Here is a 26,805-nt window from a genome sequence, read left to right as displayed (position 1 = left end):
AGGCTTGTTCATTTAGTAGACTAGATGGGCCTATGCTTATAAGTCCTGTGCCATTATTTTATATTACATGATTATTAGTAAGAAAAATATAATTGAATTTAGCTGAATAAAATTGAAAGGATACTTTTCTCATTCCAGAGTGAGTGTTCATATGAAGTGTCTATGTTGAGTATAAAAGTGGTCATTTGAAACAGTTATTTGGCAACTTTAGTTGTGATTGATACAAACCTTATTAAAGCCAATTCTAAAGGGTAGTTTCACCAGGACATCTAACTGAGTCATTTCAACAGTGGTACAGTAACAGGTAGTCAGGGAGACATGCACTTATTAAACACATCCCCTACATTCATCTAGAAATATAACAGACTTTATTATAGTTTCACCAGGACATCTAACTGAGTCATTTCAACAGTGGTACAGTAACAGGTAGTCAGGGAGACATGCACTTATTAAACACATCCCCTACATTCATCTAGAAATATAACAGACTTTATTATAGTTTCACCAGGACATCTAACTGAGGCATTTCAACAGTGGTACAGCAACAGGTAGTCAGGAAGACATGCACTTATTAAACACATCCCCTACATTCATAACAGACTTCATTCTAAAAATATAATGTTGAGTATATTATCAAAATATTGCCACTTTATTCTCGAAATATTGCCACTTTTAAAAGTACTATCAAAAAAGTGTGACTTTAGAGAGAGAGAAAAAAAGAAAGAAGGGATTGAGGGGTAATTTAATCAGATTGGCTTTTTGGACAGGTCAGAGTCAATGTTTGAAGTTGTTGGCAATACACTGTAGATGTATGTGTTCAAAAGTAGCTCCCAATGTCTTCAAATCCCTGGGGAGAGAGGAGCTGCTACCCCTGGGGAGAGAGGAGCTGCTACCCCTGGGGAGAGAGGAGCTTCTACCCCTGGAGAGAGAGGAGCTGCTACCCCTAGGGAGAGAGGAGCTGCTACCCCTGGGGAGCTGCTACCCCTGGGGAGAGAGGAGCTGCTACCCCTAGGGAGAGAGGAGCTGCTACCCCTGGGGAGAGAGGAGCTGCTACCCCTGGGAAGAGAGGAGCTGCTACCCCTGGGGAGAGAGGAGCTTCTACCCCTGGGGAGAGAGGAGCTGCTACCCCTGGGGAGAGAGGAGCTGCTACCCCTGGGGAGAGAGGAGCTACTACCCCTGGGGAGAGAAGAGCTGCTACCCCTGGGGAGAGAGGAGCTGCTACCCCTGGGGAGAGAGAGGAGCTGCACATTGTAAGAGCTGTAAAGAGAGAGGGAGTGGAGAGAGAACAGGCAGAACCTGATATGTAAATGAGCAGAGCAAACGAAAGTAACTTTCGAAGACCGAATGATCATTCCAGACTCTGTTTCTATTGAGAGAGAGATAAAAGGTAAGATGATTATTGTGTATTCATATAGTTGATGATATTGTTATGTGTATTCATATAGTTGATGATATTGTTATGTGTATTCATATAGTTGATGATATTGTAATGTGTATTAATATAGTTGATGATATTGTTATGTGTATTAATATAGTTGATGATATTGTTATGTGTATTCATATAGTTGATGATATTGTTATGGTATTCATATAATTGATGATTTTGTTATGTGTATTCATATAGTTGATGATATTGTTATGTGTATTCATATAGTTGATGATATTTTTGGTGGACAGTGTTATAATAGTCCTACTCTCCTTAAAATGTTTTTGATATAAATTAGATGTGTGGGGTGAATTTGTTCTGTGCCCATCTGTGTGCCCCAGGGTGATCGCTCCTACACTATCTAGAATCTAAAAGGGTTGTTTGGCTGTCCCCATAGGATAACCCTTTGTAGAACATATTTTGGTACTAGGTAGAACCCTTTTGGGTTCCATGAAGAACCCTTTCCACAGAGGGTTTTACACTGAAGCCAGAAGGGTTCTACCTGGAACCCCAAATAATCTCCTATGGGGACAGACGGAGGACCTGTTTGGAACCCTTTATTCTAAGAGTGTACTGGATCATAGGTCTACAGACAAGTCTTCTCAAAACATTTTTAAAACATTTTGTGGAAAGCCAAACAATAACTTACACTTCCTCAAAACAGGTTGTGTGTATTCATTAGTGCCGACCGTAGCAAAACGTTTGGCAACAGAAATCGTTTAGGTCACATTGTACAGTGTTTGGAGTAAACTGTTTATGCATCATTTTAGAACTGTTGGCTGTGGAGTAAACTAATGAATACAACCCAGTTTGTAGCCAACAACTCGGCTGTTTATACCTGATGCTGAAACCTGAACATAGCCTGAGGGGTGTCCTATGATGCAAGCTAGATATACTGGTTTTCTAAAGTTAGCCAGCTTCAGTTATCTTCACATTCCATCTCAGGCCTCATCCATCAGAATATACAGAGCGCTAGTCATCAGGAAGCTGCTCTCTCATCAGAACAGAAAATATCTCAATGACTTGACATGTTCTGGTTGTGAATTCAGGCTACAAGGTGACAATCCTGTCAGGGATTATTGTAAAGTGTGTAGATAAATTAAATGTAATGTTAGTATAGTGAATGACAGTAAAACACTCCTAACGGTCTACTACTACTGAGACAGGTTGGTGTAATGTTAGTATAGTGAATGACAGTAAAACACTCCTAACAGTCTACTACTACTGAGACAGGTTGGTGTAATGTTAGTATAGTGAATGACAGTAAAACACTCCTAACAGTCTACTACTACTGAGACAGGTTGGTGTCAGTTTAATCAGACAAAATGGAGCTGACTGGACGTGGTCAAGTCAAATTCAATATATCAATATTCAGATATTATAGTTCTACATTTAACATTTCAATGTAATTGTATCATAGTTCTACTATAGTGTAGTGACCCTCTACATTTCATATGATAATGTAATTGTTTCATAGTTCCTCTATAGTGTAGTGATCCTCTACATTTCATATGATAATGTAATTGTATCATAGTTCCTCTCTAGTGTAGTGATCCTCTACATTTTATATGATAATGTAATTGTATCATAGTTCCACTATAGTGTAGTGATCCTCTACATTTTATATGATAATGTAATTGTATCATAGTTCCACTAAAGTGCAGTGATCCTCGCTATTTGAGCCACTTCACAATTCCAACCAAGTGACCCAATTGGTGCCAATGGCACGATGCGTAGGTTGTTGGCCTTTTACATGTGCGATCTGGGTTCGCTTCCCTGCCCCGCTGTTCGCTACATTGGTGTCAGAAGTGGTATGGTGTCTGGGAGGCCATCAGAATGCATGGACCGGATGTGTGAGGGGTTCTGGTAGTTGAAGCACGGGACTTGCTTTTATAGGGAGCAGTGTGAGCCAGGTTACAATTCCCATCGCAGCTATAGGACCCTGTTTATACTGATACTGGCCCCGCGGGTTAACCCTATTTATACTGATACTGGGTTAACCCTGTTTATACTGATACTGGGTTAACCGCTGATGTGGGATACCCTCGATACTGGGCCGTCTGAAGGGGCCCTATTTATACTGATACTGGGTTAACCCGCTGGGTTCCTATACTGATACTGGGTTAACACTATTTATACTGATACTGGGTTAACCCTATTGATACTGATACTGGGTTAACACTATTGATACTGGTACTGGGTTAACACTATTGATACTGATACTGGGTTAACACTATTGATACTGATACTGGGTTAACACTATTAATACTGATACTGGGTTAACACTATTAATACTGATACTGGGTTAACCCTATTGATACTGATACTGGGTTAACCCTCTTTATACTGATACTGGGTTAACCCTATTGATACTGATACTGGGATAACCCTATTAATACTGATACTGGGTTAACACAATTTATACTGATACTGGATTAACACTATTTATACTGATACTGGGTTAACACTATTTGAGCACATCAATTTACAAAAATACTCATCATAAACGTTGATAAAATTTACAACAGTTATAGAAATAATTATAGATATACTTCTCCTTAATGCAACCGCTGTGTCAGATTTTAAAATAGCTTTACGGAGAAAGCATATTTTTCAATATTCTGAGTACAGACCTCAGCAATCAAAGCAAGCTATACAGATACCCGCCAAGTTCTGGGTTCAACTAAACTCAGAATTAGTATTATAAATATTCTCTTACCTCCGAGGACTCCGACTTCCACAAGAAACGTTCGTTTTGTTCAAAATACTCCATATTTATTTCCAAATACCTCCGTTTTGTTCGTGCGTTCAGATCACTATCCAAAGGCATAACGCGCGAGCGTAAATCATGACACAAAAAGTCAAAAGTCAAAAGTATACTGATACTGGGTTATACCTATTTATACTGATACTGGGTAAACCCTATTGATACTGATACTGGGTTAACACTATTGATACTGATAATGGGTTAACCCTATTTATACTGATACTGGGTTAACCCTATTTATACTGATTCTGGGTTAACACTATTGATACTGATACTGGGTTAACACTATTTATACTGATACTGGGTTAACACTATTGATACTGATACTGGGTTAACACTATTTATACTAATACTGGGTTAACTTCTATGGGCTACGTGGGACGCTAGCGTCCCACCCCCGGTACACACTATCAACAGCCAGTGAAATATCAAGGGCTCCAAATTTCTCAAACATACAACTTTCTCAATCTTACACCCTTTGAAAGATAAACATCTCCTTCATCTAACCACGTTGTCCGATTTCAAAAAGGCTTTACAGCGAAAGCATAAAGTTAGATTATGTTAGGACAGTACATTGACAAAACATTACATACAGCCATTTTCAATGCAAAGACAGGCGTCACCAAAAGCAGAAAACCAGCTAAAATTATGCACTAACCTTTGACAATCTTCATCAGATGACACTCCTAGGACATTATGTTAGACAATACATGCATTTTTTGTTCTATCAAGTTCATATTTATATCCAAAAACACGAAAGTATTGCCACGAAAGTACAAAAAAAAAATATTTACGTTTGTTCAAACATGTCAAATGTTGTATAGCATAAATCTTTAGGGCCTTTTTCAATCAGAACTTCAATAATATTCAAGGCGGACGATTGCATTGTCTTATAAAATGTTTCGGAACGAAACAGTCCTCACATGCATGCGCGTCATAGTAGTATAGGCCATCCGCTTATGACAAACTTTCCAGGCTTCTCGATCGGTCAGTTTTTACCGGAGAAGACTCAAACCACTTTGTAAAGACTGTTGTCATCTAGTGGAACTCACTGTGTGTTTCATAGGCAAAGGCATGAAAGTAATTCCACACATCAGCTTTCCACTTCCTGTTAGGATTTGTCTCAGGGTTTTGACTGCCATATGTTCTGTTATACTTACAGACACCATTCAAACAGTTTTAGAAACTTCAGAGTGTTTTCTATCCAAATCTAATAATAATATGCATATCCTAGCTTCTGAGTGTGTGTAGGAGGCAGTTTAATATGGGCACATTTTCAAAATTCTCAATACTGCCCCCTAGCCCCAACAGGTTAACCCTACTTGGGGCGGCAGGTAGCTGCACTCCAACGCTTTAGTGGTTAGAGCGTTGGATTAGTACCCAAAAGGCTGCAAGATCAAATCCCCGAGCTGACAAGGTAAAAATCTGTTGTTTACCTCTGAACAAGGCATACCTGGTTGGGGCTAGGGGGCAGTATTTGCGCGGCCGGATAAAAAACGTACCCGATTTAAACTGGTTACTGCTCTTGCCCAGAAACGAGAATATGTATATAATTAGTAGATTTGGATAGAAAACACTCTAATGTTTCTAAAACTGTTTGAATGGTGTCTGTGAGTATAACAGAACTCATATGGCAGGCCAAAACCTGAGAAGATTCTATACAGGAAGTGCCCTGCCTTACAATTTGTTCTCCTTCTGTGGCATCTCTATCGAAAATACAGCATCTCTGCTGTAACGTGACATTTTCTAAGGCTTCCATTGGCTCTCAGAAGGCGCCAGAAAGTGGAATGACGTCTCTCCAGTCTCTGGGCAAAAAACAGAAGGAGATTTTGTAAGAACAGTGACACTGGAGATGCGCGTTCATGTGAATTCTCCATGTTTTTCTTTCTCTCTTTGAATGAATACAATGTCGCCCGGTTGGAATATCATCGCTATTTTACAAGAAAAATTGCATAAAAATTGACATGCTTCGAAGTACGGTAATGGAATATTTTGACATTTTTTGTCACGAAATGCGCTAGCGCGTCACCCTTAGGATACTGACCTGAACGCACGAACAAAACAGAGCTATTTGAACATAACTATGGATTATTTGGAACCAAAACAACATTTGTTGTTGAAGTAGAAGTCCTGGGAGTATATTCTGATGAAGAACAGCAAAGGTAATCCAAATACTCTTATAGTAAATCTGAGTTTGGTGAGGGCCAAACTTGGTGGGTGTCAAATTAGCTAGCCCTATCTACTCAGAATATTGCAAAATGTGCTTTCACCGAAAAGCTATTTTAAAATCTGACATCGCGATTGCATAAAGGAGATCTGTATCTATAATTCTTTAAAAAAATGTTATGTATTTTGTGAACGTTAATCGTGAGTAATTTAGTAAATTCACCAGAAGTTTGCGGTGGATATGCTAGTTCTGAACATCACATGCTAATGTAAAAAGCTGGTTTATGATATAAATATGAACTTGATTGAACAAAACATGCATGTATTGTATAACATAATGTCCTAGGAGTGTCATCTGATGAAGATCATCAAAGGTTAGTGCTGCATTTAGCTGTGGTTTTGGTTTTTGTGACATATATGCTTGCTTTGAAAATGGCTGTGTGATTATTTGTGGCAGGGTACTCTCCTGACATAATCTAATGTTTTGCTTTTGCTGTAAAGCCTTTTTGAAATCGGACAACGTGGTTGGATTAATGAGAGTCTTATCTTTCAAATGGTGTAAAATAGTCATATGTTTGAGAAATGGAAGTTATAGCATTTTTGAGGTATTTGTATTTCACGCCACGCGATTCCACTGGCTGTTGACTAGGGTGGGACGCTAACGTCCCACTGCCCCAGAGAGGTTAACCCACTGTTCCTAAGCCATCATTGAAAATAAGAATTTGTTCTTAACTGACTTGCCTAGTAAAATAAATAAATAAATACTGGGTTAACCCTATTTGTGCAATGCATAGGGTGTTTTCCTTGTTCACCAGTGACCTGGGTTCACTGCCCTGCCCCACTGTTTGCTACAATATTAATATCATAGATTACCTGTTAACCTCTATGGGCTAGGCGGGACGAATTCGTCCCACCTACGCAACAGCCAGTCTAATCCTGTGGCGCGATTTTCAAAACGTTTGAAATGCTATTACTTCAATTTCTCAAACATATGACTATTTTACAGCTATTTAAAGACAAGACTCTCGTTAATCTAACCACACTGTCCGATTTCAAAAAGACTTTACAACGAAAGCAAAACATTAGATTATGTCAGCAGACTACCCAGCCAGAAATAATCAGACACCCATTTTTCAAGATAGCATATAATGTCACAAAAACCCAGAAGACAGCTAAATGCAGCACAAACCTTTGATGATCTTCATCAGATGACAACCCTAGGACATTATGTTATACAATACATGCATGTTTTGTTCAATCAAGTTCATATTTATATCAAAAAACAGCTTTTTACTTTAGCATGTGACGTTCAGAACTAGCATACCCCCCGCAAACTTCCGGGGAATTTACTAACCATTTACTAAATTACTCACGATAAACGTTCACAAAAAGCATAACAATTATTTTAAGAATTATAGATACAGAACTCCTCTATGCACTCGATATGTCCGATTTTAAAATAGCTTTTCGGATGAAGCACATTTTGCAATATTCTAAGTACATAGCCCGGCATCACAGGGCTAGCTATTTAGACACCCAGCAAGTTTAGCCTTCACCAAAATCACATTTACTATAAGAAAAATGGTCTTACCTTTCCTGTTCTTCGTCAGAATGCACTCCCAGGACTTCTACTTCAATAACAAATGTTGGTTTGGTCCCAAATAATCCATCGTTATATCCGAATAGCGTCGTTTTGTCCGTGCGTTCCAGAAACTATCCGAAATGGCAAATAACGGTCGTGCGCATGGCGCTTTTCGTGACAAAAAAATTCTAAATATTCCTTTACCGTACTTCGAAGCATGTCAACCGCTGTTTAACTTGTTAGGGCTAGGGGGCAGTATTGTCACGGCTGGATAAAAAACATACCCGATTTAATCTGGTTACTAATCCGACCCAGTAACTAGAATATGCATATACTTATTATATATGGATAGAAAACACCCTAAAGTTTCTAAAACTGTTTGAATGGTGTCTGTGAGTATAACAGAACTCAAATGGCAGGTCAAAACCTGAGAGATTCCTTTACAGGAAGTGGCCTGTCTGACCATTTCTGGAACTTCTTTGCCATCTCTATCTTTTACAAGGGATCTCTGCTCTAACGTGACACTTCCTACGTCGTCCATAGGCGCTCAGAGCCCGGGAAAAAACAGAATGTCGTCATCCCAGCCCCAGGCTGAAGCGCTTTATCGCCTTTCTCAAGTGGCCGATCAAGGTACTCTGGGCTTATGCGCGTGACCCGGTCGCCCCCGTCTTTGTGATTTTTCCCTCTGTTTGCCGAAAAGGAGATTCCCGGTCGGAATATTATCGCTTTTCTACGAGAAAAAATGCATAAAAATTGATTTTAAACAGCGGTTGACATGCTTCAAAGTACGGTAAAGGAATATTTAGAATTTTTTTGTCACGAAATGCGCCATGCGCGCAACCGTTATTTACCATTTCGGATAGTTTCTGGAACGCACGGACAAAACGACGCTATTCGGATATAACGATGGATTATTTGGGACCAAACCAACATTTGTTATTGAAGTAGCAGTCCTGGGAGTGCATTCTGACGAAGACAACAAAAGGTAATCAAACTTTTATAATAGTAAATCTGATATTGGTGAGTGCTAAACTTGCCGGGTGTCTAAATAGCTAGCCCTGTGATGCCGGGCTATGTACTTAGCTATTTTAAAATCGGACATATCGAGTGCATAGAGGAGTAATGTATCTATAATTCTTAAAATAATTGTTATGCTTTTTGTGAACGTTTATCGTGAGTAATTTAGCAAACTGTTAGTAAATTCCCCGGAAGTTTGCGGGGGGTATGCTTTTTCTGAACGTCACATGCTAATGTAAAAAGCTGGTTTTTGATATAAATATGAACTTGATTGAACAGACATGCATGCATTGTATAACATAATGTCCTAGGGTTGTCATCTGATGAAGATCATAAAAGGTTAGTGCTGCATTTAGCTGTCATCTCTATATGTTTGAGAAATTGAAGTAATAGTATTTCAAACGTTTCAAATATCGCGCCACTGGATTCAAGTGGCTGTTACGTAGGTGGGACGAATTCGTCCCGCCTAGCCCATAGAGGTTAAAATCAATTTTTATGCCATTTTTCTCGTAGAAAAGCGATAATATTCCGACCGGGAATCTCCTTTTCGGCAAACAGAGGAAAAAATCACAAAGACCGGGGCGGCCAGGTCACGCGCCTAAGCCCAAAGTACCTTGATCGGCCACTTGAGAAAGGCGATAAAGCGCTTCAGCCTTTATCAACAGGGTGAAATGTAACAAATTACATCAAAGTTGGGAGATAACCAGTCCCAGTTTAACATCTCTACTCAACAGCCAGTGTAATCCCGTGGCGCGATATTCAATTACCTTAGAAATGCTATTACTTCAATTTCTCAAACATATGACTATTTTACACAATTTTAAAGACAAGACTCTCATTAATCTAACCACACGGTCTGATTTCAAAAAGGCTTTACAACGAAAGCAAAACATTAGATTATGTCAGAAGAGTACCCAGCCAGAAATAATCAGACACCCATTTTTCAAGCTAGCATATAATGTCACATAAACCCAAACCACAGCTAAATACAGCACTAACCTTTGATGATCTTCATCAGATGACAATCCTAGGACATTATGTTATACAATACATGCATGTTTTGTTCAATCAAGTTCATATTTATATAAAAAAAAAACAGCTTTTTACATTAGCATGTGACTAGCATGTGACTAGCATTCCCACCGAACACTTCCGGTGAATTTACTAAATTACTCACGATAAACGTTCACAAAAAACATAACAATTATTTTAAGAATTATAGATACAGAACTCCTTTATGCACTCGCTATGTCCGATTTTAAAATAGCTTTTCGGTGTAAGCACATTTTGTAATATTCTGAGTAGATAGCCCGGCCATCACAGGCTAGCTATTTTGACACCCACCAAGTGTGGTACTCACCAAACGTTGATTTACTATTAGAAAAGTTTGATTACCTTTGCTCTTCTTCGTCAGAATGCACTCCCAGGACTTCTACTTCAATAACAAATGTTGGTTTGGTTCCAAATAATCCATAGTTATATCCAAATAGCGGCGTTTTGTTTGTGCGTTCAAGACACTATCCGAAGGGTAAAGAAGGGTGACGCGCCCGACGCGTTTCGTGACAAAAAAATTCAAAATATTCCATTACCGTACTTCGAAGCATGTCAACCGCTGTTTAAAATCAATTTTTATGCTATTTTTCTCGTAAAAAAAGCGATAATATTCCGACCGAGAGTCGTTGTTTTCGTTCAAAGAGAGAGAAAGTAAAAACATGGTGTCGGCTTGTGCCCGCGCCTCCAGTCTCATTGTCCTCAGGTCGACCACTTACCAAATGCGCTAATGTTTTTCAGCCATGGCCTGCAAAGCCACCATTCATCGTTCTGGCGCCTTCTGAGAGCCTATGGGAGCATTAGAAAATGTCACGTTATGCCAGAGATCCCCTGTTTTGGTTAGAGATGATCAAGAAGGCCATGAAATGGTCAGAGAGGGCGCTTCCTGTTTGGAATCTTCTCAGGTTTTGGCCTGCCAAATGAGTCCTGTTGTACTCACAGACACCATTCAAACAGTTTTAGAAACTTTAGGGTGTTTTCTATCCAAATCAAACAATGATATGCATATTCTAGTTACTGGGCAGGAGTAGTAAGCAGATTAAATTGGGTACGTTTTTTATCCGGCCGTGCAAATACTGCCCCCTATCCCCAACAGGTTAAATCACCATGACAAGCATTTCATTATTTCTCCAGAGCAGCAAGGGAATCTAGAGACTCAACCTTTGTAGAATCACAATCACCTTTATTCACCAAGTACATTTGCACGTACATATGTAGGATCTTAATTTGAGCCAATTTACTACAGCAGGAAAATATTCCTGCAGGAACAGGAAATGTGAATTATTATGTGAATTATACTTAATTGACATTTTTGTAGGAGTTACTACATTTTTCGTAAGGAAAAGATCTAAGTGGAAATTACAAACTTCAGAAGCCTTTGTAAACCTTTTACATTTGAGTCATTTAGCAGACACTCTTATCCAGAGCATACATTTCATGCATTTTTATTTTAATGTACTGGCCCCCCATGGGAATCGAACCCACAACCCTGGCGTTGCACACACCATGCTGGCGTTGCAAACACCATGCGCTACCAACAGGGCCACAAGGAATACACTACAAGTTTTACATGTCCTGCATTGCTGGAAAGTTATTCTGCAGTGGGGGGTGATCAAATGAAGATCCTATATCTGTACATATAATTGTACATGGGGATATGTATGGGGGTCTATAACATCCAATCACAGAGGTTTACAGCAGCTGACAGTTGCAATGTTATTGCTAATAAGTCAAACTGCCCTTTTCAGATAAAGATTAGCCTTCCCTGTAGCTCAGTTGGTAGAGCATGGTGTTTGCAGGGTTGTGGGTTCAATTCCCATGGGGGGCCAGCACAGAAAAAATAAAATGTATGAAATGTATGCATTCACTACTGTAAGTCGCTCTGGATAAGAGTGTCTGCTAAATGACGTAAATGTAAAGACATAATCTCTGTACAGATGTAGGATCTTAATTTGATCACCCTGTTGCAGAAAAAATAAACTTGTAGTGTATTTGAGTGTAATTAAACTTTAAAAAAGGTTTCTGAAGATGATAAATTCCACAAAACTGTTCATTAATTATAATCCACATAATAATTAAAATGTCCTGTTTCTGCAGGATTATTTTCCTGCTGTAGCAAACTGGCTCAAATTAAGATCCAACACCTGTAGCAATATATCTCTAATGTATATGGCTATATCAGGATATATATACCTCTCTCTAATGTATATGGCTATATCAGGATATATATACCTCTCTCTATTGGATATGGTTATATAAGGATATATATACCTCTCTCTAATGTATATGACTATATCAGGTTATATATACCTCTCTCTAATGTATATGACTATATCAGGATATATATACCTCTCTGTAATTTATATGACTCTATAAGGTTATATATACCTCTCTCTAATGTATATTGCTCTATCAGGATATATATACCTCTCTCTAATGTATATTGCTCTATCAGGTTATATATACCTCTCCCTAATGTATATGGTTATATCAGGATATTTATACCTCTCTCTATTGGATATGGTTATATATAGGATATATATATACCTCTCTCTAATGTATATGACTATATCAGGATATATATACCTCTCTCTAATGTATATGACTCTATATATGACTATATCAGGATATATATACCTCTAATGTATATGACTATATCAGGATATATATACCTCTCTCTAATGTATATGGCTCTATCAGGATTGGCTTTTGACCATTTGACATCTTTTATTTACTGTTGTTTAGGCTGGTTGAATGCGTTGCCTATGAAAGCTACTTCATCTGCAAGAAAACAGGCAGCTGCACCAGTGACTGTAAGTCATGTGATTTCCTCATATGAAATTAAAAGTAGGTTTGTAACCTACGCAGTTACAAAACGGCTGTTGAAACTGTGGCACATATTTCTCGGTAACATTAAATAAATGTGTTGGTATGTAGGAAAGACTGGCAGACTCTCGTACTGTATGTCTAGGTTACCTACAAACTATTATAAGGTTAGGGCGACGTCAGACATTAAATAGTCAGAGTAGGTTTGAGATATGATCACTTATCATGCTGACAAACCTGATGGTCTCTGTGAACTGATCTGAACAGGTTTAGACTGGTCATCTATGATATGTAGGTTATATACAGTACATTCTCTGTCCTGCTACTGGTAGGACTATAACATTATGTTGATCTGAACAGGTTTAGGCTGGTCATCTATGATATGTAGGTTATATACAGTACATTCTCTGTCCTGCTACTGGTAGGACTATAACATTATGTTGATCTGAACAGGTTTAGACTGGTCATCTATGATATGTAGGTTATATACAGTACATTCTCTGTCCTGCTACTGGTAGGACTATAACATTATGTGAACTGATCTGAACAGGTTTAGACTGGTCATACATTTTAGGCCTTCAGTCTATATTCTCAGGTACATTTAGAAAATAACAGATTGAAAGACAATATATATCCTACTTTTAATGAATAAAAATAATTTTGAGATTTGGCCTTGTGTTGTTGCACTGTCTATAACTACCTTAACAAACAGTGACTTATTATTATTATTAATATTATTATTATTGTTGCTGTACTGTCTATAACTACCTTAACAAACAGTGACTTATTATTATTATTAATAGTATTATTATTGTTGCTGTACTGTCTATAACTACCTTAACAAACAGTGACTTATTATTATTATAAATATTATTGTTATTATTATTATTATTGTTGCTGTACTGTCTATAACTACCTTAACAAACAGAGACTTATTATTATTATTGACAGTTACCATGGAGATTAAATGTCACAACTACATGTTCATGTGATGCATTAAATCACCTGACTGTTTCTATGTCTGTTAGTAAATGTTTTATTTCTCAAAGAGATAATGAATAAATGATAACAATTGACCTTCAATAATTAGTTGTTACTGTGTTGACCACAACCAACATGTTGGATCTCTGTTTGTGCACGTGTCCCCCCTGCGGACTCGTGTTGACGGACCACAACCAACAGGGCCGAGTCCCGGCCCCCCTGCGGATCTCTGTTTAGTTGTCACTGTGTTAACCACAACCAACATGTTGGATCTCTGTTTAGTTGTCACTGTGTTAACCACAACCAACATGCTGGATCTCTGTTTAGTTGTCACTGTGTTAACCACAACCAACATGCTGGATCTCTGTTTAGTTGTCACTGTGTTAACCACAACCAACATGTTGGATCTCTGTTTAGTTGTCACTGTGTTAACCACAACCAACATGTTTTATCTCTGTTTAGTTGTCACTGTGTTAACCACAACCAACATGCTGGATCTCTGTTTAGTTGTCACTGTGTTAACCACAACCAACATGCTGGATCTCTGTTTAGTTGTCACTGTGTTAACCACAACCAACATGCTGGATCTCTGTTTAGTTGTCACTGTGTTAACCACAACCAACATGTTGGATCTCTGTTTAGGGGTTACTGTGTTAACCACAACCAACATACTGGATCTCTGTTTAGTTGTCACTGTGTTAACCACAACCAACATGCTGGATCTCTGTTTAGTTGTCACTGTGTTAACCACAACCAACATGCTGGATCTCTGTTTAGTTGTCACTGTGTAAACCACAACCAACATGCTGGATCTCTGTTTACTTGTCACTGTGTTAACAAACATGCTGGATCTCTGTTTAGTTGTCACTGTGTTAACCACAACCAACATGCTGGATCTCTGTTTAGTTGTCACTGTGTTAACCACAACCAACATGTTGGATCTCTGTTTAGTTGTCACTGTGTTAACCACAACCAACATGCTGGATCTCTGTTTAGTTGTCACTGTGTTGACCACAACCAACATGTTGGATCTCTGTTTAGTTGTCACTGTGTTAACCACAACTAACATGCTGGATCTCTGTTTAGGGGTCAGTGCTGTAAAATGAGTCTCTCTGAGGAGAGAGAGGAGGGGGGCCCTGCCTCTAAAATGAGTCTCTCTGAGGGACATGACACCAAAGCTAAGAGGTAAGATGACAATTTTATGAAGAATTTATTATGTTTATTTCCAAAATAAATAGCAATCTCAAGATGAATGCAGTTACTGTAAATCTCTCTAGATAAGAGCATCTGCTAAATCAGGGGTTCTCAATCCGGGGTCTGTGGAGGTACTGCAGGGGTTCCGCGGCACCCTGACTGTACTCGTTGCAATGTAAGACATTTGATAGAACTTTCACATGACACGACCACTTTGCCTGCTCTTAATTATTGCCTAATATAATGGCATGCATATTTTTTTTAACCAATTGTGATCGTTTTTACAAGCAGAATTCTGACAATATTACCGTTATATCAACACACTCTTCACACCCGTTTAACAACTCTAAATAGCTTTGGCATAGTAGACATCAAGTCCCTTGCCAATAATGTTGCCGACAACGTTGCATACAATGTTAATTTTCATCAAACACATATTATGCCCTAGATGCCTTCAATTGCCTAATTTATAGCCATGTCCAATTTAGGATTATTTTTTAACAATGTGATGTTGCGCTCCAAAGGGAGAACTTGAAATAACATGATGTAGATAATTAAATAAGTTTTAAAAACGTGTTTATTATACACTCTTAGAAAAGAAGGTTCCTTATAGAACCAAAAAGGCTTCTATCACTTCCTTAATATATGGAACCACTAAAAGTGATATATATTTTTGGGTTCAGTGAAGAAGAACCTCTAGAGTTCTGATCAACGAAAGGTTAATGTTTTGAGGACGTGAACCCAGCAGCCCTCCAGGGGTCAGATCAATTCATCCCGTTTTTTCCAGCGCCCGGCCCGGGATATAAACCAGCCACCTTTGAACCACAGGTCCAACTCCTGCCACAGCTCCAACTCCTTAGCCGCTGGGTGAAAACCTGAGTTAATTTTCTGAAATAAGCATGAGTTAATCTGCCAAAATGAAGACAAAATGTTTTAGAGACATACATGGTATCACTTGTTATACATAAGTATTATACATAAATCATTGCCAAAAGCACAAGACATATATTATTAATGGATTGATCATATAGAAATATAAAACATTATTTTTAACTACTCCAAAGCAATGACGTGTTTGAGGAACCATTTGACTCACTGCATTATTCTATAGTATTATCAAGACACCTGCTGTTAACTCTTAAATCCGTGGAGGGCTTCTCCCTCTCTTGTTGACGGATGCTGGCTACCTCTGTCCGGTTCTCCTCTCTTCACTAGATGGACGGTAACTTTAGTGTTTAAACCCTCTGTGTCCAAGGACCAAACTTTTGAATATTATTTTCGGGGCTCCTCAGTAGGCTGGACACATTACATTTTTAACAATGTTTTTTTTGTTGATAAAAAGTACTTAATTGCATCCGCCATGGAGCCCAGTTTCGTAACATTACCTTATGTCTCTAGTTGTGAAGTAATTGCTAAAGAACAGGCCTTATTTCAGGTCATTTTTCACCCTGCCAGCTCCTATTAGTTCTATTGAGCACTGCAGCACCAACTCACCTTCTGTTCTGCTTTTCCATTGTTATCAATGAGACTTGTCGGCATTAAATTGAACGATGACCTCAGGTAACTTATTAACAGTATTACAGCTACTTTTTGAGTGATATCACTATTCGCCTGTGTTTATGTTGTGGTGACCCACAGTACTAAATGTTAAACATTTTCTGGTCATGGTTAACCATATGTGTTTTCAGAAAAAGGTTTACAACTATAACAAAACACGTCCCTGTCCTCTTTTTCAAGATGTAGCCGATTTAAACAGACAGAAGACATTTTTTAATTAAGAAATAACACTTTTTTTAACGACTTGTTGTCCCTAAATGGCTGCTGGGTAATTTGATGTGCCTCGAAATCTTCGTTCGTAGGCATCAGTTTGAGCGAATGAAGCGCAGGTTCACTGATTTGCAAACCAAATGGACAGGTCTAGCTCATTGATTTGTAGATCTGACGCAGTTTGCTACCTCAGATTATGAGTTTAGCAGCTGTCGTGAATGAGTTATGTTGAGTTATGTAGAACCCACAGAAGGCCACAGGGAGGAGCTAGAGAGATGTAAACCCATGTATTTATAATGCCCTTTTTACGTCATCAGATGTCTCAAAGTGCTATACAGAAACTCTAACCCTAGGTATAATCTATTTTATCCTTAACCCTAGTCCTAGGTAGAACCTATTTTAGCCTTAATCCCTAACCCTAATTGTAGGATAGGGTAGAGTAGCCTAGAACACGTTTATAAACTATTTTAGTTATACTATTATGTTAGTAAATACCATTATAGCACTAAATAGCATGTTGATTATTTTGTTAATCAAAACCTGTCTAATCATTTTGCTTTTTTGTTTTGTTATTTTATTATATTTATTGTTGCAAGGCAGAACACTTGATAAACAAGACACATTCGTTTTATTTTCAAATGTGGTTTGAACTGGGTGACCTAGTAACCTCTATGTGAAAGTCCAGCAATTGGCATGTGATAGGTGGGGCAGGTTTGAGACTGATCTAACGAATTAATGATAAAAATACACTTTATTTCTCAGCTGCCTCACAAATGTCTGTCAGTGAATTAATAACTTTTAATTGCTAAATATTTCCAATAGATGGCAGCATAAGACCACAAAGCATCAGTTATAGGCTACAAGCAGCAATATGATTGACATAAAATAGCATGCAACCACAGACTAAATGTCCCATGATTTTCTAAAATGGCCACTTTACTTTAGTTAGATATATATCTCATATTAGGCCTGTGTTGTTTTTGGGAGAGCAACATAAATAGTGACTATAGCAGGTATTGAACCCCGGGTAAATGATGACTAGTCACCACCTCAACCGTAGTATACATGCATTATAAAACATTTTCTTAATTCCGAACTGAATTTGGTAAAAGGGCTTTTATGTTCTCTGCGCCATCGTCTTGGAACGCCTTACAAAATACTTTTAAACTGGAAGAACTCGTCCCGATTGGTATTTTTAAATCACTGATGAATGATCTTGAGACTGATTCCCTGACCTGTCAATGTTTTTAATATGCTGTTTTGATTTTGTTATACTCTTGTGAATTCTATGGTTTTTACTAGATTACTTGTAGTTTTTCATGTTGTTTGTCTGTAATTTTTGTAATGTCTTGGTGCTGGATATCTTGGCCAGGACGCTCTTGAAAAGGAGATTTTAAATCTCAATGAGCCCTTCCTTGTTAAATAAAGGTTAAATAAAATTAAATAAAATTCATATCTCATATTGGGACTAAACGGCCACGATACAGAAAAGACAAGAGTGCGTCTTCCAGCCCGCCAATAAATTACATCATGCAACCCTCCCGGTGAGGAAATTTACCTCAACATGCCCCTGGAGAAGGCAGAGTGACGACACCAGCCTTTTAGTGGGGCTGAGTTGACTACTTGTGTGAGAAGGCAGAGTGGGTCGATGCTGGTTGATGAATTTGACAATGAATGTACTGGGAAAATACGTTTTTCTCAACCAGAGGTGACTGAATTAATGTTCAGGCTTATTGGTAATCGAAATAGTGATGAAGTACAATTTCAAAACATGCCCCTATTTAAGATTACTCTGATGTTTCTTTGTTGATGTACCCAATGATTAATGATAGACCTACCGAGCAAGTTATGTCCTCATTGTGATTTTACAGACGTATTTAATATCTCTTATTTATACACTTTATTTGATTATTTATGAAATACATATTGTTATATTTGATAGCACTTATATGTTTTTCCTCCAACCCCTTTCGATGTGAACGGATAAAGATCAGTGATACTATCAAGAGCAGTGTGCGGTTTCCTTTTTCCCTCAAAACATGAGCATAAAAACAGGTAATAATAAACATGAATCATCATTATTTTACTTCACGGTTATCTATTAAATGTTTTTTCAGTCCTTCCTCTTGCGTTAGTAGTGTGGAAAGGGACAGAAAGAAGCTCACACAGGAGTTTTCCTGTGAGGGGGAGTGGTGGTGTATCCCGGGAGAAAACTAAACTAATTTTCTGAAATATCATTTGTGGTCTTATGCTGCCATCTATTGGAATTATGTAGGAACTGCAGTACTACTAAATAATTTTTAATTCCTTACTAAAGTAGTAATTACTCAGAATTGCAAGATATAACATTTTCTAGTTCATTTTACCACTTAACCTGTTAGGGATAGGGGGCAGTATTTTCAAGGCCGGATAAAAAAACGTACCTGATTTAATCTGGTTATTACTCCTGCCCAGAAACTAGAATATGCATATAATTAGTAGATTTGGATAGAAAACACCCTAAAGTTTCTAAAACTGTTTGAATGGTGTCTGTGAGTATAACAGAACTCATATGGCAGGCAAAAACCTGAGAAGATTCTATATGGGAAGTGCCCTGTTTGACCATTTCTTGTCCTTCTATAGCCTCTTTATCGAAAATACAGGATCTCTGCTGTAACGTGACATTTTCTAAGGCTTTCATTGGCTCTAGGAAGGCGCCAGAACGTTGAATGATAGCTCTGCAGTCTCTGGGCGAAAAACAGCAGGGGTTTTGGTGAGTGGTCCTTCTGAGGACAATGGCACTGGTGCACGCATGCATGTGACGACTCCATGTTTAATTTCAGTGTTTGAACGGATACAACGTCTCCCGGTTGGAATATTATCGCTATTTTATGAGAAAAATTGCATAAAAATTGATTTTAAACAGCGTTTGACATGCTTCGAAGTACGGTAATGGAATATTTTGAATTTTTTTGTCACGAAACGCGTCGGGCGCGTCACCCTTCTTTACCCTTCGGATAGTGTCTTGAACGCACAAACAAAACGCCGCTATTTGGATATAACTATGGATTATTTGGAACCAAACCAACATTTGTTATTGAAGTAGAAGTCCTGGGAGTGCATTCTGACGAAGAACAGCAAAGGTAATCCAATTTTTCTTATAGTAACTCTGAGTTTGGTGAGTGCCAAACTTGGTGTGTGTCAAAATAGCTAGCCATGATGGCCGGGCTATCTACTCAGAATATTACAAAATGTGCTTTCACCGAAAATCTATTTTAAAATCGGACACCGCGATTGCATAAAGGGGTTCTGTATCTATAATTCTTAAAATAATTGTTATGTTTTTTGTCAACGTTTATCGTGAGTAATTTAGTAAATTCACCGGACGTTTTCGGTGGGTATGCTAGTTCTGAACGTCACATGCTAATGTAAAAAGCTGGTTTTTGATATAAATATGAACTTGATTGAACAAAACATGCATGTATTGTATAACATAATGTCCTAGGAGTGTCATCTGATGAAGATCATTAAAGGTTAGTGCTGCATTTAGCTGTGGTTTTGGTTTTTGTGACATATATGCTAGTTTGAAAAATGGGTGTGTGATTATTTCTGGCTGGGTACTCTCCTGACATAATCTAATGTTTTGCTTTCGTTGTAAAGCCTTTTTGAAATTGGACAATGTTGTTAGATAAAGGAGAGTCTTGTCTTTAAAATGGTGTAAAATAGTCATATGTTTGAAAAATTGAAGTTTTTGCATTTTTTAGGTATTTGTAATTCGCACCACTCTATACCATTGGATATTGGTGAGGCGCCTCGCCAATATCCAATGATAGAGCGTGGCACATCAACCACTTTATATCTCCCTCACTAACTTTAAGCATAATTTATCTGAGCAGCTTACCGATCGCTGCAGCTGTACACAGCCCATCTGTAAATAGCCCTTCCAATCAACCTACCTCATCCCCATATTGTTTTTATTTACTTTTTTTGCGTTCGGTCACATTTGAGAGTGAGGCAGATGTATAGCATTTAGCAAAAAAAAGATGATTATTTGTCCCTCTGAAATGAAACCATCAAGTGATAGACTTTAAACAAATACATGTCTGTTATTGAACAGCCCCATGCCATGATTAGATAGTGAAGAAACACAACAATCTCTTTCATAATTTCTTTAAACAATAAAAGCTAATTTACCAACATTTCTGAAAAGTGAAATATAGCATTTTAGAATTAAACTCTTGTTATGTTTCCCCATCTGAGATCAGAGAGGATGAGAGATATAATGTTTGTCTCTGTTGTGTTGAAGACCAATCAAGCAGGAGAGACCAGCCTCCCCTGTACCCAGCTGTGTGTCCATGAAGAGTGACCAGTCTATGGATCAACCTTTACTGTTTAGAGAGGGAGACTTTTCTACTGAACAAAGGTAAGAAGAACTCATGGGTCATGGTCAGTGAGTAAAACAACACTGTCTCTGGTCATTTCTCCTCTCCCATTTTGTGTGTGTGTGTGTGTGTGTGTGTGTGTGTGTGTGTGTGTTTGTGTGTGTGTGTGTGTGTGTGTGTGTGTGTGTGTGTGTGTGTGTGTGTGTGTGTGTGTGTGTGTGTGTGTGTGTGTGTGTGTGTGTGTGTGGTGTGTGCACTCCCTGGATGAGGAGATGTAATCTCTAGTCACTTTTACCCCTACCTACATGTACATGTTACCTCAATTATAGTCTCATTATTACCCCAACTACCTGGTACCCTGCACATTGACTCAGTACTGGTACTCCTTATAGCCTCATTATTACCTCAACTACCTGGTACCCCTGCACATTGACTCAGTACTGGTACTCCTTATAGTCTCATTATTACCTCAACTACCTGGTACCCCTGCACATTGACTCAGTACTGGTACTCCTTATAGCCTCATCTCTGAGAGTGAGACAGATATATATATATTATTACCGTGTAAAACCTAGCAGTACTACTGATTTCTCTGAGAGTGAGACAGATATATATTATTACTGTATAAAACCTAGCAGTACTACTGATTTCTCTGAGAGTGAGGCAGATATATATTATTACTGTGTAAAACCTAGCAGTCCTACTGATTTCTCTGAGAGTGAGGCAGATATATATTATTACTGTGTAAAACCTAGCAGTACTACTGATTTCTCTGAGAGTGAGGCAGATATATATTATTACTGTATAAAACCTAGCAGTACTACTGATGTCTCTGAGAGTGAGACAGATATATATTATTACTGTGTAAAACCAAGCAGTACTACTGATTTCTCTGAGAGTGAAGCAGATATATATTATTACTGTATAAAACCTAGCAGTACTACTGATGTCTCTGAGAGTGAGACAGATATATATTATTACTGTGTAAAACCTAGCAGTACTACTGATTTCTCTGAGAGTGAGGCAGATATATAGCTTTTTGCAAAACAACATGAATATTTGTCTCTGAAATGAAACCATCAAGTGATAGATTTTAAGCAAATACATGTCTGTTATTGAACAACCCCATGTCATGACTAGATAGTGAATAAACACAACAATCTCTTTCATCATTTCTTTAAACAATAAAAGCTAATTCACCAACATTTCTTAAAAAGGACATATAGCTTTTTGGAATTAAACTCTTGTTTCCCCATCTGAGCTCAGAGTAGATGAGAGATGTAATGTTTGTCTCTGTTGTGTTGAAGCCCAATCAAGCAGGAGAGACCAGCCTCCCCTGTACCCAGCTGTGTGTCCAGGAAGCGTAAGCGGTCTATAGATCAACCTATACAGTTTAGAGAGGGAGACTTTTCTACTGAACAAAGGTAAGAAGAACTCATGGGTCATGGTCAGTGAGTTAAACAACACTGTCTCTAGTCATTTCTCCTCTCCCATTTTCCATTTATTTTTGTTGTTTTCATAATCCATAGGCTAATCCTTTTGTCCATTTTCATAGTCCTAAAACAATATTAAACACAACATTCCCTCCCTGTGTGTGTGTGTGTGTGTGTGTGTGTGTGTGTGTGTGTGTGTGTGTGTGTGTGTGTGTGTGTGTGTGTATGTGTGTGTGAACTCCCTGGATGAGGAGATGTAATCTCATGTTTTGTCCACAGAAACCAACAGGAGAGATCAGAGTCAGAGATACTCAGTGGTCAGTCTTCCCAAAGTCATCAAACAGACCTGGACTCCATATTCAATGTATGTGGTCCTGTTATGTACATTTGTTTTTGTTTACCTCAAGTAAAGTTGATCTGTCAATCATTCATTAACGTGTTGATGAGAAAGCATTTATTCTCTTGCTTAACTTAGTTGCTTGAAGAGAATATTATGACATTTGTGAAGAACGAGCTGAAGATGTTCAAGAGGATTCTTAGTCCAGAACTCCCAGAAGGCTTTGAGAGTCAGAAGCAGGATAAGGAAGTGGTGGACACTGAAGATGAGAAGCAGGAGAGCAGTGCCAGAGAGGGGGCTCTGAAGATCACACTGCACGTCCTGAGGAAAATGAACCAGAAGGAGCTTGCTGACACACTGGAGAAAAGTAAGACCTGTCTGCCTCATGTTGAATGATGTTTTATAACATTTAAAAGCTGTAGCTAAAGTACAGCTAAAATAGCTGTGTAACTCAATGATATTGTAGCAGCCTTAACACAACACCTAGTGACCTCATCAAGTAGCAGCAGGGATGTGTTGTGTTGATTAATTTAGAGAGACAGAGAGACAACAATAATACCATCAATAATACCAATAATAATATAATCATTCACACCAGTCTTTACACATTTATACAGTCAGTTAAGAGAAGAAATGATAATAATTTAAAACTAAATAACAGTCCTACAATACTGTAGGCATTAAAATAAACGTGATATTAATATCCTCTGTGTTATTCCTAGATTCAGATGAGCTTGCTGTGATTTGCCAACGTGAACTCAAATCTAATCTAAAGAAGAAGTTTCAATGTGTATTTGAGGGGATCGCTAAACAAGGAAACCCAACACTTCTCAATAAGATCTACACAGAGCTCTACATCACAGAGGGTGGAACAGGAGAGGTCAATAATGAACATGAGCTGAGACAGATTGAGACAACAACCAGGAAACAAGCAAGACCAGAGACTGCAATCAAATGTAACGACATCTTCAAACCCTTAACTGGACAAGACAAACGTATCAGAACTGTGCTGACAAAGGGAGTTGCTGGCATTGGAAAAACAGTCTCTGTGCAGAAGTTCATTCTGGACTGGGCTGAAGCAAAAGCAAATCAGGATGTCCAATTTGTATTTTCAGTCCCTTTTCGGGAGCTGAATTTGATGAAAGAGGACAAACACACTTTCATTGAACTTCTCAATCACTTCTCAATGGAAACCAAACAATCAAGAATCTCAAACTACGACAAGTACAAAGTTCTGTTCATCTTTGATGGTCTGGATGAGTGCCGACTGCCCCTAGACTTCCAGAAGAACAAGATCTGTTGGGACGTCACAGAGTCAACCTCAGTGGATGTTCTGCTGACAAATCTCATCAAGGGAAATCTGCTTCCCTCTGCTCTCCTCTGGATAACTACCCGACCTGCAGCAGCCAATAAGATCCCTTCAGGGTGTGTTGACCAGGTGACAGAGGTACAAGGTTTCAATGACCCACAGAAGGAGGAGTACTTCAGAAAGAGATTTAGTGATGAAGACATGGCCAGTAGAATCATCTCACACATAAAGACATCAAGGAGCCTCCACATCATGTGCCACATTCCAGTCTTCTGTTGGATTTCTGCAACAGTCCTTGAACACATGCTGAAACATAAGAGAGAAGAGATGCCCAAGACTCTGACTGAGATGTACACACACCTTGTGGAGTTTCATACCAAACAGAAGAATGAAAAGTATCTTGGGAAAGAAGAGACAGGTCCACACTGGAATAAAGAGAGCATTCTGTCACTGGGAAAACTGGCTTTTCAACAGCTTGTGAAGGGCAATCTGATTTTCTATGAAGAAGACCTGAAAGAGGCTGGCATTGATATCAATGAAGCCTCAGTGTACTCAGGATTGTGCACACAGCTCTTTAAAGAGGAATGTGGGCTGTACCAGGAGAAGGTGTACTGCTTTGTTCATCTGAGCATTCAGGAGTTTCTGGCTGCTGTATATGTGTTCCTCTCATTCATCAACAACAATGAGAATCTCATGGACAAACTGCAAACAAAATCCAGTAAGTTTTCTTCGCTGTTCAGAGACGAGCCTGAAGTTACTTTCTACAAGAGTGCTGTGGATAACGCCTTACAAAGTGAGACGGGAAACTTGAACATTTTTCTTCGCTTCCTTCTGGGCCTCTCACTGGAGTCCAATCAGAAGCACTTACGAGGTTTACTGACAAAGACAAGAAGCAGCTCACAGACCCATGAAGAAACAGTCAAGTACATCAAGGAGAAGATCAGGGAGAATCCCTCTCCAGAGAGGAGCATCAATCTGTTCCACTGTCTGAATGAACTGAATGACCATTCTCTAGTGGAGGAGATCCAAAGCTACCTGAGAACAGGAAGTCTTTCTAGAGCCAAACTGTCACCTGCACAGTGGTCAGCTCTGGTCTTTGTGTTGCTGACTTCAGAAAAGGAGCTGGATGTGTTTGACCTGAAGAAATACTCCAGATCAGAGGAAGGTCTTCTGATGCTGCTGCCAGTGGTCAATGCCTCCAGAGCTGCTCTGTGAGTAAATAAAATGACATATAAGAACTAATCATCAGGAAGAAATATTCAGTTTAGAGACACATATGTATTATAATATGTATATCATATTTTATTGAATAACATATTGAATCAGTGCATTGGTGTTCACATTAGTATAACAATATGACCATACAATTCTTGGAGACGGAAGATGAATCTATATGTTGTTTGAGAGAATAAACCAAATGCTTCTGCCATTGTCCTTCTAATTTACTCGTTAAATGAACAGTGTGTTTGTGAAGTCATGATGATCTCTTTGCAGGCTGTCAGGCTGTGGAGTCACAGAGGAAGGCTGTGCTTCTCTGGTCTCAGCTCTGGAGTCAAACCCCTCACACCTGAGAGAGCTGGATCTGAGTAACAATGACCTGAAGGATTCAGGAGTGAAGCTGCTCTCTGCTGGACTGGGGAATCCGCACTGTAAACTGGAGACTCTGAGGTCAGTATTCCTGTAGTTGGTCAACAAGTGATAACTGTTCACCAGATCCACATGTGTTTACCAGACACACATAGTCCACACCATATGTGTTTGGACAGTGAAACATACAGTTTTACATTTGACGCATTTTGAACCGTGTGTGTGCGTGTCAAGTGTGTGTGTGTCCTGTGTGTGTGTGTCCTTTGTGTGTGTGTGTGTGTGTGTGTGCACATGTATCACTCAATTAACACACACACACACACACACACACACACACACACACACACACACACACACACACACACACACACACACACACACACACACACACACACACACACACTAGGGCTGGAAGATATGGCCCAAATATTATATTGGTGTTTAAAAAGATTTGGACGGAGAGACTGTATTTTTAGCTTTTGAATAGTAAAAGTTGTACATTTGATTTATGAGTAGTGAGTGATCCCAGGGTGCTTTATGAGTAGTGAGTGATCCCAGGGTGCTCTATGAGTAGTGAGTGATCCCAGGGTGCTCTATGAGTAGTGAGTGATCCCAGGGTGGTTTATGAGTAGTGAGTGATCCCAGGGTGCTTGATGAGTAGTGAGTGATCCCAGGGTGGTTTATGAGTAGTGAGTGATCCCAGGGTGCTTTAGGAGTAGTGAGTGATCCCAGGGTGCTTTATGAGTAGGTAGTGATCCCAGGGTGCTTTATGAGTAGTTAGTTATCCCAGGGTGCTTTATGAGTAGTGAGTGATCCCAGGGTGGCAACACATACATTCTAAGTGATTTCAATGATTCTTTCTCCATTCTGATTGGTTTATACTGTTCAATTCAACTTCAACCAAAACAAATGTCAGCACTTTTATCATTTCTGCATTTCCACTCAATTGCAGTGATGGAAAAAGTACCCAGTTGTCATTCTTGAGTAAAAGTAAAGATACCT

The 26,805-nt window shown here is 38.8% G+C and overlaps 1 protein-coding gene across 2 annotated transcripts; it reads left to right on the top strand.

The window, feature by feature from the left end:
- The first annotated feature begins 1,310 nt into the window (after nucleotides 1-1,310).
- On the top strand, nucleotides 1,311-25,915 carry LOC106593326 (NLR family CARD domain-containing protein 3-like). 2 transcript variants are annotated; one of them, XM_082972259.1, is made up of 9 exons: nucleotides 1,311-1,387; nucleotides 12,754-12,821; nucleotides 14,902-15,000; nucleotides 21,062-21,178; nucleotides 22,445-22,561; nucleotides 22,850-22,934; nucleotides 23,046-23,274; nucleotides 23,636-25,427; nucleotides 25,711-25,915. In XM_082972259.1, the coding sequence occupies exons 3-9, from the start codon at nucleotides 14,918-14,920 to the stop codon at nucleotides 25,898-25,900; spliced, it is 2,613 nt and encodes an 870-aa protein (XP_082828385.1). In that variant the 5' UTR covers nucleotides 1,311-1,387; nucleotides 12,754-12,821; nucleotides 14,902-14,917; the 3' UTR covers nucleotides 25,901-25,915. The 2 variants fall into 2 exon arrangements, with proteins under 2 accessions (XP_082828385.1, XP_082828384.1); XM_082972258.1 differs by having other exon boundaries at nucleotides 23,630-25,427.
- The last annotated feature ends 890 nt before the right edge of the window (nucleotides 25,916-26,805 follow it).

Source organism: Salmo salar, unplaced genomic scaffold, assembly GCF_965601325.2.
Source record: "Salmo salar unplaced genomic scaffold, fSalSal1 ptg000619l, whole genome shotgun sequence".
Lineage (NCBI taxonomy): Eukaryota > Metazoa > Chordata > Actinopteri > Salmoniformes > Salmonidae > Salmo > Salmo salar.
This window is presented reverse-complemented; position numbering and strand designations above follow the sequence as displayed.

Excerpts from the sequence above, each read along its gene's own strand:
- LOC106593326 (XM_082972258.1), top strand. The coding sequence starts at position 14,918 with ATGAGTCTCTCTGAGGAGAGAGAGGAGGGGGGCCCTGCCTCTAAAATG. Across the intron at positions 21,179-22,444 it reads GACTTTTCTACTGAACAAAG|CCCAATCAAGCAGGAGAGAC; the intron begins GTAAGAAGAACT and ends GTTGTGTTGAAG. Across the intron at positions 22,935-23,045 it reads ACCTGGACTCCATATTCAAT|TTGCTTGAAGAGAATATTAT; the intron begins GTATGTGGTCCT and ends TGCTTAACTTAG.